Genomic DNA, 19750 nt, shown 5'->3' with positions numbered 1-19750 from the left:
CACGCCGGATAGTTTTTCCGCATGGGTAGAAGCATCCCCCAGCAGGCCCGATATGCTCGGTTCATTACCTCCCATAGCGGCCCTGCCCTTTCCAGTCCGTGAACTCGCTTCTGGCGACGTCACCGTCAAGATAGCTTTCATCCAATCAGAGGGTTGGCTTAAGTAACCAATCTTCTGACAGACTTCCAACTCAGTCGCTCATAAAAATCTGAACAACAGAGATATTTCAGTATCAAGAACATACCGTTGTGACATTTCAAAGTCATTCAAGAAAAAAATTGCCTGTTATAAAACCACTTGCATTACTTTTTGACTCCCCCTCGTAGTTCTTGCACTAAGCTATCCAGTACAATTAAACACAAGCCAATGTATGTCTGTGGTATAATTCCCTTTACTGCTGTAAATTTAAAGTGCATTGTGCATACATCAGAACATCTCTACAGTAACAAACCATATTGTTGTCAGCATTGATTTGAATAACATATAATTATGCACTTCATAACTATATTTCATAGTAAACATAAATGTCTATACAAATACATGCAACGTGTGTTTAGCCAACTTAGTCTGTATTTTGTTCATCAACAGAGAATACAGAATTTGCAAAACAAGGCCAAACTTCCAAACTGACATTGCTTTACAACATGCTATGAGTTTATTGTATACACAGCTTGGGCTTGTTTAAACGTAGGTGTACACATTGTTGTAATCACATAGAATTGTCTAAATAAAATGTCGCAAGCTCATGCAAACTTCTGTAAACCTGCATCGGAATACATAGAGCATGGATCTATTAAGGTCACATAAGAATGGCACATGCTGTATGAACTGAAATAATCTAGCCATCAGCAACCATTTACAATATCTACAGTCGGTATACAATGTACATGTAAAGTGTATACAAAGACGGCATGCTCCAAAGATAGTTTTGATACAAAAATAGCACTTTGGTTTTGAAAAACAAGCATGACAATATTCAAAGGCAGCTCATAGTCATCTTTTGAGTGTTTTTCCTGCTCGGTTGGACCATTTCATTTCTCGGTGATAGAACATGATTTGTTGGTGCAATCTTACAAACTACAAACGATAGGTTAGAGAACATCCCCCTATCCAGGCTCTTACGGTTGAACTAGGGATGGTCTACATGTGCATGGACCTGCGGCATGCTGGCGTCTTCGCGGCGGCCGATCAAATTGACAAAGCACTCAACGAATTTCATCAACAAAATAACAATCTTTTAAAGCTTTGTGTTTTGTTGTCTTTTTGGTCATACTTGTACGTTTTGAATGATATTCCCATTATAAAGTCAAGGGTAACACAGTTTAGGACGCAGCGCTGCTGCCAGCGTGCCGCGGGTCCAGTGAGAGGGGGGCTTAAGCTAGCATCAACCAAAACAGACCAACAGTCCTTAACTCATAGAAAACTTCACAAATTCCCTGTGTTGATGCTAAAACAAAAGCCTGTCTACCACTGACATTCATAATAACATTAAAATCTTTCAGGTCATCATATTAAAGCAATATACATGTCCATCCCAGGCAATTAACTAGTCCAACCGCAGCATTTAATACCGCACCACCTTTCTTCTCTTCAACATTATCATTTCATAACTTCTATAATATTTACAGGAAAGAACTACCTTCTTGGGACACCTGAGGTCCATACGTGTCATGTAAAGTTGAGGAAAATATTGAAGGTATAACTTTGATTTTACTTTGATTATCAGTACTTCCTGTAAACTTGTTATCATTTTATATGTACCTGGTTACATGTATCATGTTCCACGTATCTGGTCCCAACATGTTTTCTATCATCCACCATATGTACATCTATTTGTGAATCTATTTCTATACAATTACCATAGATATCCCTGAACTGGTGTTTAATATGCTTCTGTCATATTCCCAAACCGACAAGCGGACAGTGATCGGGCTTTTAGTTTTGCACTTTTAAATTAACCAGGCCCGGTGAGACTCCAAGCAGATGCTGGGTTACTTGTGGGCGCAAGTGGGACTTTGGGTGATTCTAATTTGCACTTAAAAGTTAAAATCAGCCTGAGTCCCAGCGAAAAAAGAAACGCTGGATCCAAGCGATAACCTAGTCACGAAAACATGGACAGGCAACTGCCAAAACCCTGGACTGATTTTAAAATCAAATTAAGATTGTGGTATGTACTAGAAGCTGACTGCAGTTTTAGCTGAGCAGTTTGTCTTTTCCTTGTGACATCAGATATTGCCAATTCTGTTCAAGGATCGAATTGCATTTTTTGTCAAAAGCTCTCCAACTTCAAAGAATTCTGTAGTACATTAGAATTACTTTTAACACGAATTCGTGGTGTTATGAATTTGCGATAAGAGGTCACCTGGAAAACTAATCGCAAAATAAAACAAGCGCAAACATTTCAAGATGTACAGTAACTACCATTCCTCCATCCCCATGATTACTGATGAGATTAAAGCAGTTTGGATCATGGTTCAGAAGTTTTGAAAGTGTGCAGCACACGTCATGATTCACAGTCTCTTATTCAGTCTCTGAGGTGTGTAATGTGGTAAATCACTGGTAATGTACAAGGATCTCTGGAAATTGTAAACTTTTCCATGCTGAAAACCTTAAGATATAACACAAAATAATTCTGCCTGAAGATAAAGACATAGTCTACTCCAGGTAAGAGCCAATGTCATATTCACTTCTGCAATGGTACTCTTGACAACTCCTTCACAAGTAGATTTCATCAAATAGATGCAAATATCAAGTTTGTTTAAAGATTTCAGACTACTCAGTCTACATACTAGTTATTCCAAATTCATTAAAATGGAATTCCTGTTGAGTGTTAAGTGGTTACTTACACCCCTCTCCACTAGAAGCTGCGACCACTGAGCGACTGAAGACCAACCAAATATTTGACAGATCGTTTCATAGACATGGAACACATTTTTTACGTTTTGTGTGTTACTTTGTCTTTAAAATCATTATACTTTTGCATTGTGCATCAGATTCCAATTACAAAACTGCAGTTGCGGGGCAACAGAGGTCAAGGTAGACCAAATAAATCAGGAATACTGGTAAGGTGTGGGGCCTCACCTGCGTGGACCTGCTGGACAGAGCCGCTTAGAAGCAGTGTGAGGACTAGTCCACTGCTGCCCACCCCTGTGTCAGGGACCCCCCCAGCAGTATAATGGAATACTGAATACTACTACAAATTCAATGTTGGTTGCACAGCGGTCGCTCAGGGATCGACGTGTAGTAGAAAGTAAGAGTCTTAGAAAACTAGTCAGAAGTTGTGGCTAAGAGACTGGCTGTTCTCCTGTTGTGTGAGAGTTTCTTCTGTTCCGCCTCCGACACCAGTCTGCTCAGCTCCCCCGCGCTGTAGCCCAGCAGCTGCTTCAGGTCACACACAAACTTGTACACAAACCGCTTCCCGTGCACCTTGGCGATCATGTCCCCATCATAGTAGTACCTACAGGGACAGAAAAAACATTTTAGGGTACATCTGTAAATAGTTTCACCAGGATAGCAGATTACCTAGAACCCTGACCTGGAGTCGCCATCAAAAACTCATCCAGTATTTGGCGTGATTTTAAATGTTTTCCTCTGGAATTTAGCTCGGAAGCGACTCGTAGAGAGACACAGTGTAGGAAAAGGGCTAGGTCTGTCTGCTCCCTTGTAATTTTCGTAGATTACAAGTTCTTTGTACACAACCAATTGTTCATACTTCTCTTGCTGCACCTCGAAAGAGGAGGAACGATGATGATGATGATGAATTGTTCATACATAGCTGACGTTTCAGTGACCATGATGAAGGGAGATACAAACTCAGTCATTTGTGGGACCACATTCTTCACACTGCAGCAGTGACACCTAGCTACAGTGTTCTCTTGATCTCTTGATAGGGTACTGGGCAACACTCCTCAGTTGGAGTAAAGCGCCCAGGGACGAATGCGTCTCCATTTTACGTCCTATCCGAGGTACGTCCATTTCCCAAGGGCACAAGGTCGGGGCGCATGTCTGGGACAACCCGGAATCGAACTCGGGTCCCCTTGTTTGACAGCCGAATGCTCTAATTACGCCACAACGACACCACCGACGTGTTAAGTAGAACTAGTCAGTATTGCCCTGAGGAAAGTGACAGGCAGTCACTGAAGCATTGGCTAGGCAGTAACTCTTTGCTTGTGTACAAAGAACTTTTGTTATCAAGATGGTTACATAGTTCTCCAGAAATTAAACTTTACTTTTTAATGATATCAATATGCAAGCAAAGTCAAAAGGTAAAGAACATCAATTTTGGAAACTGGCAAAGAAGTATCATGCCCTCAACATACAGAAGTTCAACTGGAATCTAACAGTTTGGAAAGCACGGTTTCATCAATCAATTGGTGCCTTTGGATTACCATACCCTATACAAGGTTGGGTCAGTAACGATTTCCCCTGACCCGCTTCCAGTTAATGAAGGAAGCTGGGATTTCATACGTAAAATGATACATATCTCTGTAGAATTGCTAACAAGTGTACCCACCTCAAAGCCCTGCTGAGTTTCTCGTAGTTCATGGCAGGTTTGTTCTTCCTCATGCCCCACTTCTGCGCCACCACCTCCGGCTGGTTCAGCTTGAACTCTCCGTTCTCCCCCACCCAGCTGATCACGTCCCGGGAGTCCTTGTCTGTCAACAGCTCCAGGAGGAACTGCCACAGCTGGATCTGTCCATTGTTACCTGAGGACAGGGGACAGAAACATGGATCGTCTGAAGCAAAATCTTAAATCTCAACATGAATACTCTGGGCTACTGTGCCGTAGTAATCAATCAATATTGTGGCAAGGCTCTAAAATCACCTACACAAAGGCCGATATCTCCTATACTTGTTCTATTGCCAGGTAAAAGTTACCTCCATCCCTGAGTCATCGCCTAAAATAACCCATATAAAGACAGATTTCTCCCATACCGGTCTTACTCCCGGGTAAAAAAATGCCTCTGCCACTGATGCATTGCCAAAAATCTCCTATATGTATACATATGTCTCCCTTACCTATCCTGTTGCCAGGTAAAAATTGGCTCTATCCCTAAGGTGTTGCCAAAAATCGCCAACATGAAAACAGATGACTCCCATACCTGTCCTGTTCCCAGGTTAAAAACGCCTCCACCCCTCAGGCTTCGCCAAAAATTACCTACATGAATACACTGTTCTGCTCCCAGGTAAAAATGTCCCCACCGCTAAGGTGTTGCCAAAAATGACCCCCCTACCTGTCCTGTTCCCAGGAGAGCTCCTCTCCTCCCCTCCCATGATGCGGGGAGACCTGGGCCGGCTGAAGGCGGCTGCCTTGGTGGTCAGCACCTTGATGGTCTTGGCGGGGGTTGTGACCACCTGCCTGACACCTGCTGTAACAGGAACGGGAGGGTTACTTCACATGCTCTGGAGTAGTACTGTAAATGCAGAAATGTTCGCGGGAGTTTTATGTTCGCGGTTTTCACGGCAACCGTTTCACTGCAAACTTAAAACCACCGCGAACATTTTTGTCCAATACTGTAGCAGTATGTAACTATAGCGCTGCCACAAAGTTAAAACCACTGCTAACACTCCATTTTTGACTTAGCATAAAATTAAAACCACGCAAACTTAAATGCATTTACAGTAACATCTAATCAAAGTCACATGCAGAGGATGCTCATGACAAATAAAAGCTGGTTGCTTTAACCTTCTCCCTGCTGCCTAACAATGTAGTCGATAAAGAATTGTTATGTTTTCACAGACAGAAACATCTGGGTACTAATTTCATTTCCATGTCACTCCAGAGAACTACATAGTATAGCGTATAACATGAAGCTGAGCAGTGTGCACAGTTTTGGATTTTAGATACACACCTTGTGTAACTGTTGTTAAACCTTCTGTGGCAACAACTTCCACTGTAGAGATGGGGTGAATGGCTACAGGGTGAGAAGTGAGAACATAGAATGGTTAAACTACATGGCTCTGAAAACAAAATAAACAAATAATTCAGTCATTCATCAAGGAAGGTACGGCCACACCATTTTAATTTCTTGGTTAACAGAATTCTAAAAAAATGCTAGATTGGAAAATCAAGAGGAAAACAGAATCTCAGAGGAAAGTTTGTACTTTGGTGCACACAGTTTTAGGGACAGGTGCAAGTTTTCACCCCAGCCTTCTGTTTTCATGATTTTGTTTTTTGCTAAGATTAAAAAAAAAATCCATTAACCAAGAAATTATATTGGTGTGGTACATATGTATTGCTTCATACAATGGAAGCATTATTCGGGCAGTATTATAGTTTGAATGAAAATACATGTACATCTGTGACGGTAACCACTGCCGAGCACCTTTTATGCATTGCTGATGTCACACTTCCATTCAGGTTACATGACAAAAGCTTCTGGTCATTTCAACTTGAGAAGAATCAGAGGACTAATCAAAAGCTTGTTGGTAAGCGTTTTATTTTGTGCAAAGAAATATATAAATCATGAAATAAAATCTCTGCAGTGTTTATATAGAAGGAGGAGTAACGAACATTTCCTGAGCAGCTCGAGGTGTGTCCAGAGGATCTCCCCCTTGCCGGCGGGCGACCTGGCCAGGAAGTCTTTCTGCTGCAGGTTGCACAGGTCCTTCCCGGTGGCCTGGAAGTGGTGCGGGTCCATACCGTCAAGGGAGAACTCCTGTATCACCCACTCCACCCACTGGGCAACGTTGTCTTCTGTCCACTCCATGGGATCTAGTAGGAGACATAACAAAGGAAAGCAGTCATCCTCAATTGAGGTGACGCATGATGCTTTTCCAAGTAGCTAGTAGTGGTGCAATGCGGCTTTGCTACGGCTTGCGTTTTTGGCCAAGCACACCGGGTCACCCCCGCCCTTTTCGATTAGTGTGTTGGTCTCTTTTAAGTGCAAAAGTTTGATGCTTGAGGGTTGTGCCTGAAGCTCCCTCATACACAGGGCCGCCAGCTTTAAGTCAACATCTGAAATAGTAGTATCCACTATTTATACTACAGACACCTGTGTAGCTGAGTGTAAGAGACACCTGTGTAGCTGAGTGTATGAAACACCTGAGTAGCTAAGTGTAAGAGATACCTGTGTAGCTGAGTGTAAGAGACACATGTGTAGCTGAGTGTAAGAGACACATGTGTAGCTGAGTGTAAGAGACACCTGTGTAGCTGAGTGTATGAAACACCTGAGTAGCTAAGTGTAAGAGATACTTGTGTAGCTGAATGTAAGAGACACCTGTGAAGCTGAATGTAAGAGACACATGTGTAGCTGAGTGTAAGAGACACATATGTAGCTGAGTGTAAGAGACACCTGTGTAGCTGAGTGCATGAAACACCTGTGTAGTTGGGTGTAAGAGACACCTGTGTAGCTGAGTGTAAGAGACACCTGTGCAGCTGAGTGTAAGAGACACCTGCGTTGCTGAGTGTAAGACATCTGTGCAGCTGAGTGTGAGACACCTGTGTAGCTGAGTCTAAGAGACACCTGTGCAGTTGAATGTAAGAGACACCTTTGTAGCTGAGTGTAAGAGACACCTGTGTAGCTGAGTGTAAGAGACACCTGTGTAGCTGAGTGTAAGAGACACCTGTGTTGCTGTGTGTAAGAGACACCCGTGTAGCTGAGTGTAAGAGACACCTGTGTAGCTGAGTGTAAGAGACACCTTTGTAGCTGAGTCTAAGAGACACCCGTGTAGCTGAGTGTAAGAGACACCTGTGTAGCTGAGTGTAAGAGACACCTGTGTAGCTGAGTCTAAGAGACACCCGTGTAGCTGAGTGTAAGAGACACCTGTGTAGCTGACCCGTACCTAGAGGAATGCCCTTGATCTCCTGTTCCTTCCTGAAGTTCTGACACACGGCCCATCTAGTCACGTGGTCCGACTCCTCCGACAGCGGGACCATGGTGCGAGCGGTCCCGTCCGCGGCCTGGATCTGTGAGGCGACCTCCGGGCTGACCGTCATCACGGTGGCCAGCTCTAGCTCACGAGTCGTCTCTGGCTCCTCTGTTGTCACCACTTCCGTGCCGATGTCTGACACCGCTGCCACAACTGGGGAGGAACCAAAATAAAGCAACTTCACCCCCTTACCCATACTGCTGTGCAAATGTCCGGCATTGCTTCCACAACTAGGGAAGGAACACCCAAAATGTCAACTTTGTCACCTCATCCTTACTGCATATAAAAAAAGGGTGGAAGTGATCTTGAACCACTTAATCAATTAACTCAATGAGCTACTCTTCCACCGGTCGTGACAGAGAAGACAGATGATATCGTTGATACAGTATTTACAGCTATATTGAGGGAAGTTCTCCTAGTTGTTTTTGACAAAAGTACAAAGTGGACACTTTAGAAGGGGATCTACTTTCTTAATGTGAGTTTTTCATGGACTAAAAGGTGACGTTTGACAGCTTTTCTCTTACATCATTCCCATGTATAAAGATAGCAGACCCTATTACCACTGTGTGTGATGATGCTGTAACCAAGGAGGTTTAAAATCTTGCTGTAACCTTACCTTGTTCCTGATGTGCCTCCTCCAGAGGTACAGCCAGTTCTATGGTTTCCTGGATGGGCTTCACCACCTCCAGTATGTTCAGGCGAGGCTCCTCTCCTGTAACAGGACAACTTTCCACTGAAACATGTTCATAGTTAAATATATTGTGTATACAGGGAAAAAGAAAGGACCAAAACTGTACTTAGGAACGCAAGCATAGGTTTGTATTATACTTTAACACAGGTTTAACATATAAAATGTGAACTGAAGAGTGCTCATTTGTTTTATGAACATTGCTAAATATCAGGATGGTAAACAGATACAATTATTCATATACACAAGTCATTTGACATTTTACAATGCAAAACAAACCACAAAAATTGACATCTAACATTGCATGAAATACCCTGGACTGTAGCTATATATACGTAGCAAACCTTTATGATATTGCATAGTTCTCACAATGTGTAATTGTGTCTATGGCTCATTTTGTGCAGCATATGTGAAAAACTTTGTAACACGCATTTCGGTGTGAAGTTACAAATCAATACTAACATTATTAGCAAAATAACAGTTAGTCCTTCCTAGTAATAATTATACTTTCTGTAACTCTTCGGTGAGGCTGCAACAAATATTTGCCTGGAGCAACAGGTTTTATACACATATATCTTTAAAAAAAAGGAATTTTCAATGGCTTCAGGTGGGAAGTTGAGATTCTATGACAAATGCTGTAAATGCATTTAAGTTTGCCTGGTTTTTATTTTGCGGTAGGGAGAAAATGGCATGTTCGAGGTGGTTCTAAGTTCGCGTTTGAAACAATAGTAGCCGTACAGTCATAGGTGGTAAAAAGTTTTGCAGTGGTTTTAAGTTTGCGCTGAAAGTTCACCGCGAAAACGTGCGAACATAAAACCACCGCGAACATTTCTGCATTTACAGTAGCATTGAGCTGGACTTGTGTGTGGAAATTTTCACCTGGGTTGGACATATACTCCCCACCTGTGTTGGACACAATCTGGACACTCAGCTGGACAACGCCGTCCGTCTTCACGCCCTGGTCAAACAGGCTCTGTCCTGGGTCCAGCTGTGGGAACAAACAACAGGTCATACAGGCTCTGTCCTGGGTCCAGCTGTGAGAACAAACAACAGGTCAAACAGGCTCTGTCCTGGGTCCAGCTGTGGGAACAAACAACAGGTCAAACAGGCTCTGTCCTGGGTCCAGCTGTGGTGTGGGGGCAAACAGGAGCCCATTACAGTACATGACATGGTAGTCAGAGATGGCAGACTTCACCCCCTTGCCCACACTGCTTCATGACCCTTGCAAGCTCACAAATATAGCGTGATTATTTGGAGCCACAATTAGCTTTATAATATCCACTGTAGCTATTCTTCCTGTGGTCCTTCTCAGCATACATTAGTAGTATCCAGTATTTGATTAATACATTGCACAAAACACACAGGAAGATAACAGAATATAGACATGTACAGACGATTCACAAGTGATATAAGGTCTATATTAGGTCTATAGACAATGGGGGGGAAATTTTGTGTGCACTGGTATCCTGACAATTTCAAACTAATCCAGTTTTTTCCAATGCTACATTTTGTTTCTTGGGAATCAGAATCAGTAATTAACTACAATGACGGTCTGAAAACATGCAAATCCAAACACTTAATACTGTAATTCATTCTTTCATACATACTTTCAAAATTTTTCAAGCTGTTGTTACAGACAAACATCACAGTCAGGTGAACAAACTGGTTTTCTTGATATTGAGCAGAATTTTTCAGCTCTGTTGGCAAAGGTTACGATCTACTCCAAATCAGAGGGTGCTTGTTGTAGCTACATTAAGTATAATATGGTGGTTCAAATGTAAGGTTTGGTATTCCATACAGTAAAAGTAAAGTAAAGTTCCATACAGGTATGTCTTGGAGGTAAATGCTGTGGCTTTCCAGAGACGACTGTACCCTCGGCTCCAGCAGCTGTCTCAGGGAGCCGATTGGTTCATTGATGTGGATTGCCTGGGTGATGACCGACACGGTCGTGACAGAGACAGCGGACGCCATCTCCGTTACTACTTCCTCTGCTTCGTTTCTGGAAAATAGACCACACAAGATTTTTATGGCTACTACATTTAACATAACAAATAAAAGAATCATTTTCATACAAATATTCTCGCATTTCTGAAAGCAAACCACTTGCAAAATGTCCAATGCACACTGGTCAGTGCCATATTCATTCATTTATTTATTTATTTATTCGTTTGGCTGTATACAGGGTACAACAGCCAAGGTTGCCCGACTAGCTGTGGCTATTGTAAGGGGCTAACCTTGCTGTACAATATTGCATCTATGCCTTGCACCATCCTGAGTAAAAATTCAACTAAAGAGCTGTCCTAGGTTTTTAATGTAAATAAAATGATTCATCTTGTAATTTTGTACAACAGGATAAAGATGATTTTAAACCCTATTTTTGACAGCCATGTACATGTAGGTAGCCCGTAGGTAGCCCTACAACATACCATGGTGTACACAAAGAAATAGGTACATACAAACACATATATGAGAGGTTTGACTGAACTGTCTATTTGTGTAAAAGATAAGTCATTAAAACATAAATTAGTTAGTTGAGAGATGTACAACCTGTTCTTCTCTCTCCATATCCTACAAGCTGGTGGTCATACAAACAGCAACTACGGACTGACAGCCATTGTCTGTACTACACCCACATTGTATACAACATGCTAACATGTCAAATATCAATATAGGTCTTAAGAATTACATGTAGCTGCAAGCCAATAGACACTGTATACAAATACGTACGCGGGAATCTAATTTTGTATATGTCCCACCTACATACCAGTATTTGACCAGAAGACAGCCTATAGATGAGTTGGAACGATCTGGTGATATTGCTGTATGTATACTGGTTATATTCAATATGTACACGCTGTAACGGTCTTCAACATAGATTAGTCTGGTCAGGAATAAACACATGAATATGCATAATGAAAAAAACACATGTATACTTAATAAAACTTGCCTTCAAGCTTCATACATATGCATTTCTATCACTGCGCAAATCTGTAGATTGGAATATTTGTCTGCACAATTCTGTAAACAACCCTTTGTAAACGTGTTGTGTTTGCTATACTGTACAAAACATGCAATATTGTAAATGCAGAGATGTTTGTGGAGGTTTTAGTCGTTTGCGATTTGCGCGCCAACCGTTTTACCACGGACTTAAAACCACCGCGAACATTTTTGTCCGATACTGTAGCAGTATGTTACTACAGCGCTGCCGCAAACTTAAAACCACCGCAAACACTCCATTCTCCCCTTAGCGCGAAATTAAAACCACACAAACTTAAATACATTTACAGCCTTACAGTGCACATATTAGCTTTCAGAGGATCTAGTTGTGCAGAAGAGGCAATAAAAGTTTATCAAAACTCACTATAGAATATAGATATGATGTCTGTTGGTCAATATTGACCATGGTAAAACCCTTATCACCTCAACCCTACAGCATCAGCTATGGCTTAAAGGAGTCCTAAACCCCAGAGGGGGGAATTATTTTCCAATGGATGGTAATTTTAGGAAGTAGAAATGAATATTTTTTACAGTATACGATAAAGTACCCACTAGTCCCGTGCGCATCCAAAAGCATTCAGTATTTTACCAAATTCCCCAGGTGACCCTCAGCCTATGTGTATTTTACAATGTGCCTGACAATGCCTGACAAAAGTTAGATTACAAAAAGAATGTCAGGGTGGTTAAGAAAAACTTGTCTTGCTATGAGTTCTTTTATATCTTATTAACAAGTGGCCTTCTTATTGTGCTTAACCACCCTCATTTACGCCGAAAATATCCATGTTTAAAAATATCCATGTTTAAAAATGTATGTTTACGCATAGGGAATACACTGGTAGGGTCTGCAGGGGTTTAGTGAGTATCATATTGTTTTAAAAAACACACCTTGTGTAATTCACCACAAGCGGAATTCTGTACAAAGTCGGCTGATTATGTATTGATTGATACATAATCAAAATAACACCGCCTTCTGGAGTTTAAGACTCCTTTAACAGTCCTATTTGAGGATGACAGTCTCTGCCACATAAGTCACATCTGTAAGCTGACTCAGTTCAGTTCTTTTCTGAAGATCCGCCTTTCTTCTGTGCTGTGCATCAGTCTAGTTACTCCCAGTTTTACCTGGACAGTGTGCACTTCCATCTAGAACGGTCATTTGCAAGGTCCTCCCAGTGCTCCCTCTGTGTTGATACCAAGAGCTTTAAAGTCCCTCTTGCGAAATATGGGTGCATCCCCAACCGACATGTCCTGACCCAGGATTGAACTGTGGTCTCCCACTTAGCAACTAATTGGAACCAGGAACCCAACTTTGAGGCTACTAGTATGAGTTGAACTATAGTGACATCCCTGTATCACCTGTATCCTTACAATACTGGAATATATATCGCTTGATTCTATGATCCTTATATGTAAGGGATTTCTCCCAGAATGGCATCCCTCAGGTCACACACACACACACACATATATATACTGTAAGTCTACTTAGATCCGCGGGGCCTAAAATCCGCGGTTTCGGGCAAATGGAGAATCCGCGGTGGTTCTAAATTCGCGCTGGGCGATGAGTAGAAAAAAATAACTGAATACTGCCATCAGAAAAAAGCCAAAATTGTGGCGTGTATCTCCATAGTTATTTTCTGATTTCTCGGTAAATTACTCTATGTGTGTAGCGGTCGGGAGTAGCGACGCCGCTCGGCCAAACTCCTGCGAATCATATGTAATATCACTTGTTAACTCGTATGTACTGTGTAAAAGCTTGTCATGTTTTACACAATCGCGTGCATGGTTTATGTGTCGCTTTTCCCTGAAGTCGAGCTCACTCGTATATGTGGGGAGGGGGGCAAAAGTATGATAAACATATCCGCGGGGAAATTGATTCGCGGCGCAGAGGTCGCCGCGGATCCCGCGGATCTAATTATACCGCGGATCTAAGTAGACTTACAGTATATTGGTAATTTGTTTAACCTTTAGCACTCTGAAGGAGCCCTTTGGCACCCATTTCTGTATTGGTTACAGAGTTAGGCAGCAGGGAGAAGGTTAAAGTATCCTCATCACGGAAGCACAAGAAGAAACTCACCCCTCATCCACCCTCATCCTCTTCTCTTCTCCTCCCTCCACAATCACAATCTCCTCCGTCACACGCTTGGACATCGTAGGTCTCTCCTCTGTACTGCACAACAACAAACACAACAGTCGTAAACAACAACATCCTGGGTCTCTCCTCTGTACTGCACAACAACAAACACAACAGTCATAAACATCAACAATATAACACCCTGGGTCTCTCCTCTGTACTGCAAGACAACAAACACAACAGTCATAAACATCAACAATAACACCCTGGGTCTCTCCTCTGTACTGCAAGACAACAAACACAACAGTCGTAAACATCAACAACAATACCCTGGGTCTCTCCTCTGTACTGCACAACAACAAATACAACAGTCGTAAACATCAACAATAACATCTGGGGTCTCTCGTCTGTACTGCACAACAACAAACACAAAAGTTGTAAACATCAACAATAACATCCTGGGTCTCTCCTCTGTACTGCACAACAACAAATACAACAGTCATAAACATAAAGTTGATAAACAACAACACCCTGGGTCTCTCTAAGTACTGCACAATTACAAACGTAATACAAAGCCATCAACATTGAAATTAATATGCAGCAACACGGTTTTACATTTATGTCACTCCAGTGTGTTTAGAATCCATGCATGAAGCTCAGGCTGTCATGTTACAAAGGGCAGTGAAACCTGTTCACAAATGTTGAGATACAAAAGTAGAAAAATGGAAATCATCTATTTTGCATGATATTATACTACATAAAATGCTCACTTCTAGATATTTGTATTTGTTACAAATATAAAATTTCTATCATTTACCAATGACATTGTGAAGCCTTTGCTCATTATGATGCAAAGAAGTCTCTCATTGGCACAATTCATATGAATTTACCCTTACTCTCATTTTCCTGATTAACTTGGACAAACATTCAACAGTATGATAATACATTGTAGAATAAAAAGCACACTACATAAGGACATTTTAGTGTCTACCAGGTGGGGGGGGGGGACACTTTTTTTGAATGATCTGTTTCTCACATACTAGTAGTGCAGTGCCACAGATGTAGGAGGTGGAAAGCTATTTTGTGGCATTAAAAGTATGCATATATGGTACTAGGATAGACTCATAGAGTACTAAATGTTGCAATAAAATGATCAATACACACTGAGAATGAGCTGGATTCATCGGCGGATCCAGGATTTTTGGAACGGGGGGGCGCAACATCAGTCGTGGCCGAAGGTCTGGGAGGCCTCCCCCGGAAACTTTTTAAAATCTAGATGCTCTCTGGTGCATTTTAGAACAATTTCTGAGCAAAATTAAAGATTTTTTTACGTAGAATCTGCCAGAGGGGCGTCCGCCCGTCAAATGAGGCCGATCTATTTTTGACATTTCGGCACACATTTTGCTGTGTAGTTAAGGCGGTAAAAAAATTGAGAAATACGCATGGTCATTTTGTGTTTTCCACTGAAGCTGCGGCCGCAGTGGGAAAGTTCCCACGCTGGCATTTTTCGGCGTTGATGTGGACGCATTGAACGTTACTACCTTCCTCACTATGATTTGCCAGAGTGAGTCTCAAAATGCGACTGAATCCAAAAGAAATTAAAAAAGGGAGGCTAATTACCGTCAACAGTAGTACAGGAATCTAACAGGAACAACAGCCTTGTTTTCATAAGAAGGAGGCCTACGGTGAACTTCCAGAGTTCTCTGTTACGCATATAGCAGCCCATGACCGGGGGCGCGGTCCACCTCAAAAAGTGTCAAAAACTATGACAACCAGAATACATTTTTGATGGCTTGAAAATCCTAACTAAATTTACCGGGAGAAGATGACCCCGCCCCGGACCTCGATTGCCAGCGCCGCTTTCTGGGCTGGCGGGAAGGTAAGTCTTGTATCGTTGCAGCGCATAAACCTACTCTCACCTCTCAAATAGAAGTACCCCCTGGAATAGAAGTACCCCCCGGACAAATTTTCAAAATGTAATATAAGTACCCCCTGGAATAAAAGTACCCCCCGGAAAATTTCAAAAATCGACAGTCGAGGCTAGGTAAACTGTGTCCATACATGTACAACTGTCACTGTCAGAGGGAAATAAGATAATAAGCAGGTAGGTAACTTATATTTAGTCAATTATGCCATACCTATTAAGTATATAGATATTGAACAGAACAACTGTCCATAGCTTGTTCAAATCATGATGATCTTCCTTGCCTCTTCGTAAAATATAATAGTAATATTGAAAAATTGGGCATAGGTTCCCCGCTATGACCCCTAACCGGGGGCCACGGTGCTTTCAAATTCAACAAGTGAAAATGTACATGATACATGCTTTTTCTACTTGGAACTTGAAGCAAGTGATCAAAGAAAATTGTTATATCATTTTATTATGACTGACAATCAGTGACATATAACAAAAATCATCAGAGTACTTAAGTTAAATGTACCTGATCATATTTTCTAAAGACATCAACCACAAAAAAACACAAATATGAACACAGTCCTTCCACAAAAGAAATATGTCTATAAACTTTTGCTCCATAGCGTCGAAAACAAAGTGAGACGCTCGGATCTCGAGTTCCCGCGGTAAATCCCACAATATTGAACAGAGATCGACTGTAAAAGTAGCTCAACGTCACAGACCGCACATACTAAGAAGTTACCCATTACGTGTTGACACTAGAAACCCGCGATGAACCGCCAAAATTGGGAAAATCTTACGATTATTTAAAAAAAATGAACTCTCTGAAAATAAATATGGCGCTGTATGTCTATCGTTGCCCAAAAAATATAATATTTTTCTGCGTTTACGGTATAATTTAAAGATCGGTATCCGCACTACGCAATATGCTGCTAGTTTTACTGTCGCCATGCCTGAGAGTGGCGGCCATGTTTCGCGATTTCGCGCTGTTGTTTACCGAATCATATCGGACATATTTCTGCCGTTTTACAGATTTTGTGGCCGCAAAACACATATCACAAGGGAAGTTAAGTTATGATTGTTGTTTTAACGTGTTACATGTCTTCTGCGAACAAATAATTCTTCCGCCGCGCTGCCGATACTACGGATATAGTGGTCAGGAAATTATTATTCCCCGTGCAGGCGTGCACTCTCTACTCCACACGTTTTTGATCAGCGTGCTTTGGTTTACGATGTAAACAGAGACTATCAAAGTTATTTGTATGAAAATTGTATTTTGAAATGTCAATGTCGCGTCTTATTTTCCGGTTTACTTTGTAGCGTCATAGCGGACCGGGTCATAGCGATATCGACCGATATGTTACGAGTGCCGCCAGGATACTTTTCACAAGGCCGTCAAAGCGGCGAGAAAATCAACGCCGGTAGGCCGAAAAATAGCGAATTACGAGCAAAAATACCGGGGAAATATGGGCAGAAAAACCTTAACTTACGATTTTAGAGGGATTCCTGGTTTGCAAAGCCTCAATTTTTCAAAAAATAATAAACGTACCGTCTAGAATAAGAACGTACCGGGTGGAACTATAGGCGAAAAAAAATAAACGTACCGGTACGTTTATTTGAGAGGTGAGAGTAATCAATCTCTAAATTAGTTTAATAGCATCTATACTGAAGTCAAGAACTCTGTAGAATTAACAGTGTTGTCTTTTCATTTGAGCGAATTGATAATATAAGGTTGATCCTCGGTCCCTAGCCTTGCCCTCAACAATAGTTTTGGCCGGTCGGCTTGTGTATTTTTTTTTTTTTGACGGCGCAAACGGGGGGCGCGCGCCGGGTGCGCCCCCCTCTGGATCCGTGGATGGGATTCTTACATTAGCTTGGAGATTAGATACCTTATGCCTGCTTAGTTAAAGGGACGTTTTGTAGACTTTTTGGGCAAAAACTGCAAATATTCTGAATTTTAAAAATCTACATTCAGATTCGTATGTGTAACTTATTTCCAACATATATCATTATTTCGTCATTTTGAGACATTTCCATATCAATAAACATTGCAAAAGCAAACCATGCCAAATCGCCCTTATTTCTGGCCTCCTACCAGAAATAAGCCAGCCTTAGAACGTAAAGAGAAACAAGAATCAACACATTCGGTGCTTCGTCGTAAAGTTGGACATCTTAAGCAGCAGTAGCATGTGTGCATATTTCAAAACATTCCAATTTCCCACGACTCAACAAAGTCACATTCATGTGTTATGAATATCGATGTGCAGTATAAGGTTATATCATCTTATAATGTAGAAAAATGACAACAAATAGTGACTTTTGTTTCATATTCTGATCACAATATACCCCTCTAATGCTCTGATATAACAAGACGAACAGACAAAAGCTAGTAGCTGGAAAGAGCTGTAAATGAAAGTAAGCTTGGTCTTTGTGCTATAGAAACATAATGTTAGTTTACAACGACGTAGCTCACTATCATCAGATGTCCTTTCACAAGATTAGGTTCTCTGCACAAGCTGGAATAAATTTTCCCTAACTGTTGGCTTTGTCAAATTGTTCAGGTAACGTTACAGGCACAAGTCCGGACCTGTAGCTTAACCTCTGTGACTGTGCCTGTATGTGCATGTTACTTGTTAAGTCCTAACTGATGACAGTTCGGGAAAGTTAGCCACTGGTCATAAGGTAAGGTAATGCGGTCAAACCTCAGACTTAGGACAAAGATGACAATACTAGTAAGCTAGTTCGGAGTTGTTACTACCCATGTGCAGTGTCAAAGGTGAAGGCCCCCCAGACGTGAACAAAACCCGGGGGGCATTGTTATGCAAATCAAGACAATGTCGAGACGAACACTGTTTTCAAGCCGGGGGGCCTTCACCTTTGACACTGCACATGCGTAGTAGCAACTCCGAACTAGCTTTAATATTTCTCGTTAGTTATAATATTCAGTGCAATGTGGCTTTGCTCTGGCTCAGCTATTTTTGCCAAGCACTTCGGGTCACCCCTACTCTTCTCTATAAGTGTGCTGGATTCTTTTCATTTAGTCCTAACACACGTCAAGGAGGTTGTACACGTTAATCAAGTTTTATAACCATACTTGCAAATCATTTTCCAACATGCTATATCTGTTGTTGTTGTTGTTTGGTCTGCCCAAGTCAGTTGATACTAAATATGTCCATCAACAGACTGTCGTTACGTTTTCTGACAGTTTGGGTTCTCTAACAGCCCTTCAGCCCAACAACAGAGGTGGGGTACTAACACAGATAGGCTTGGCACTCATAAAAACGTGCCAATTGAAACGTGCCGATCCCAAAACCCAAACATCTGCTTGAAGCTAAACCATTTTTCTCGAGATCAAGTCGTGTCGCGTCAGAAATAGACTCTGTTACTCTCCGCCCTTGTACGACGGGCACAGCCACGTCGGTAGCTCGCTATCTCCTGCCGCCTACGAGATGGTAACGCTACGTTACGTGAAGATCCGACAGAATCTCAACCAAACAAACTCCGCGCCTTCACCGCCGGAAATCAAGCGACATCTTGGGATGCGTTTCCTGTTGCAGACTACAAAGCATTTCTACCCCTTCTACACCGTTAGACAACACGTTTTAGGTGTGATATACAAAAAGACTTACCAAAAATACTTTATCCCGTGGTTCTGGATCAGAAATCTTCAGAATAAGTGCGGAATTTTGTCAGAAAAGGGAGAAAATAGGCCAACAAAGACCAGACAGGAAATGACCAACGTGAAATGGCGGATGTCCGGAAACGCGAGGTGGGTTGTGGGATAGGGCGCGGAATGCGGCGGGAGATTTAAATTAAATTAATCTCCAAGCAGATGTAGGGTACGGATTGTTTCACGCGTGTGTATAGCAGAATTTTGTACGTCTTTCGCGTGGTCCACGTTTTCATGTCTTGAAAGTGATAAAGTTTGGTTGATGTTGGTTTCATGAATTTTGTTGTTGTTGTTGTTGTTGTTTTTGTTTTTCCTGCTATGACGTGTGGGAAATCATTGGGAGCCCATAGACTCCTCCAAAGACCCTGGGTTACTTTTGACGTGACAGTGATATTCTTTTAACTGAAATTTTGAAGCTACAAAGTCTGGATGTAGAATGTGCAGCAGAGTTTTGGGGGTATTGTCGAGTTCAGTGTTGGCTAGTCGTGGTCAAGGGTGGGGGGCTGAAATTTTATTCCAACCTCTTCAAAGTTTTTTTCA

The 19750-nt window shown here is 41.8% G+C and overlaps 1 protein-coding gene across 6 annotated transcripts; it reads right to left on the bottom strand.

Moving 5' to 3' along the window:
- Positions 1-373: 373 nt before the first annotated feature.
- Positions 374-19318, bottom strand: LOC136432403 (GA-binding protein alpha chain-like). 6 transcript variants are annotated; one of them, XM_066423650.1, is made up of 11 exons: positions 19170-19318; positions 13629-13721; positions 10385-10559; positions 9440-9548; positions 8489-8605; positions 7786-8025; positions 6515-6715; positions 5853-5915; positions 5235-5369; positions 4514-4706; positions 374-3457 (listed from the first exon to the last, which is right to left on the bottom strand). In XM_066423650.1, exons 2-11 carry the CDS (start codon positions 13700-13702, stop codon positions 3268-3270), a joined length of 1497 nt encoding a protein of 498 aa, XP_066279747.1. In that variant the 5' UTR covers positions 13703-13721; positions 19170-19318; the 3' UTR covers positions 374-3267. The 6 variants fall into 6 exon arrangements, with proteins under 6 accessions (XP_066279747.1, XP_066279749.1, XP_066279751.1 ...); XM_066423652.1 differs by having other exon boundaries at positions 5235-5366; XM_066423654.1 differs by having other exon boundaries at positions 9464-9548.
- Positions 19319-19750: the final 432 nt, after the last annotated feature.

This window comes from Branchiostoma lanceolatum, chromosome 4, assembly GCF_035083965.1.
Source record: "Branchiostoma lanceolatum isolate klBraLanc5 chromosome 4, klBraLanc5.hap2, whole genome shotgun sequence".
Classification (NCBI taxonomy): domain Eukaryota; kingdom Metazoa; phylum Chordata; class Leptocardii; order Amphioxiformes; family Branchiostomatidae; genus Branchiostoma; species Branchiostoma lanceolatum.
This window is presented reverse-complemented; position numbering and strand designations above follow the sequence as displayed.

What these genes read in the sequence shown, in the direction of transcription:
- LOC136432403 (XM_066423650.1), bottom strand. Translation starts at nt 13,702, where the DNA reads ATGTCCAAGCGTGTGACGGAGGAGATTGTGATTGTGGAGGGAGGAGAA. An exon ending in GGAGGCACATCAGGAACAAG is followed by an intron (nt 8,026 to 8,488) that starts GTAAGGTTACAG and finishes GTTCCTCCCCAG; the next exon opens with TTGTGGCAGCGGTGTCAGAC. An exon ending in GATCAAGGGCATTCCTCTAG is followed by an intron (nt 6,716 to 7,785) that starts GTACGGGTCAGC and finishes GTCTCCTACTAG; the next exon opens with ATCCCATGGAGTGGACAGAA.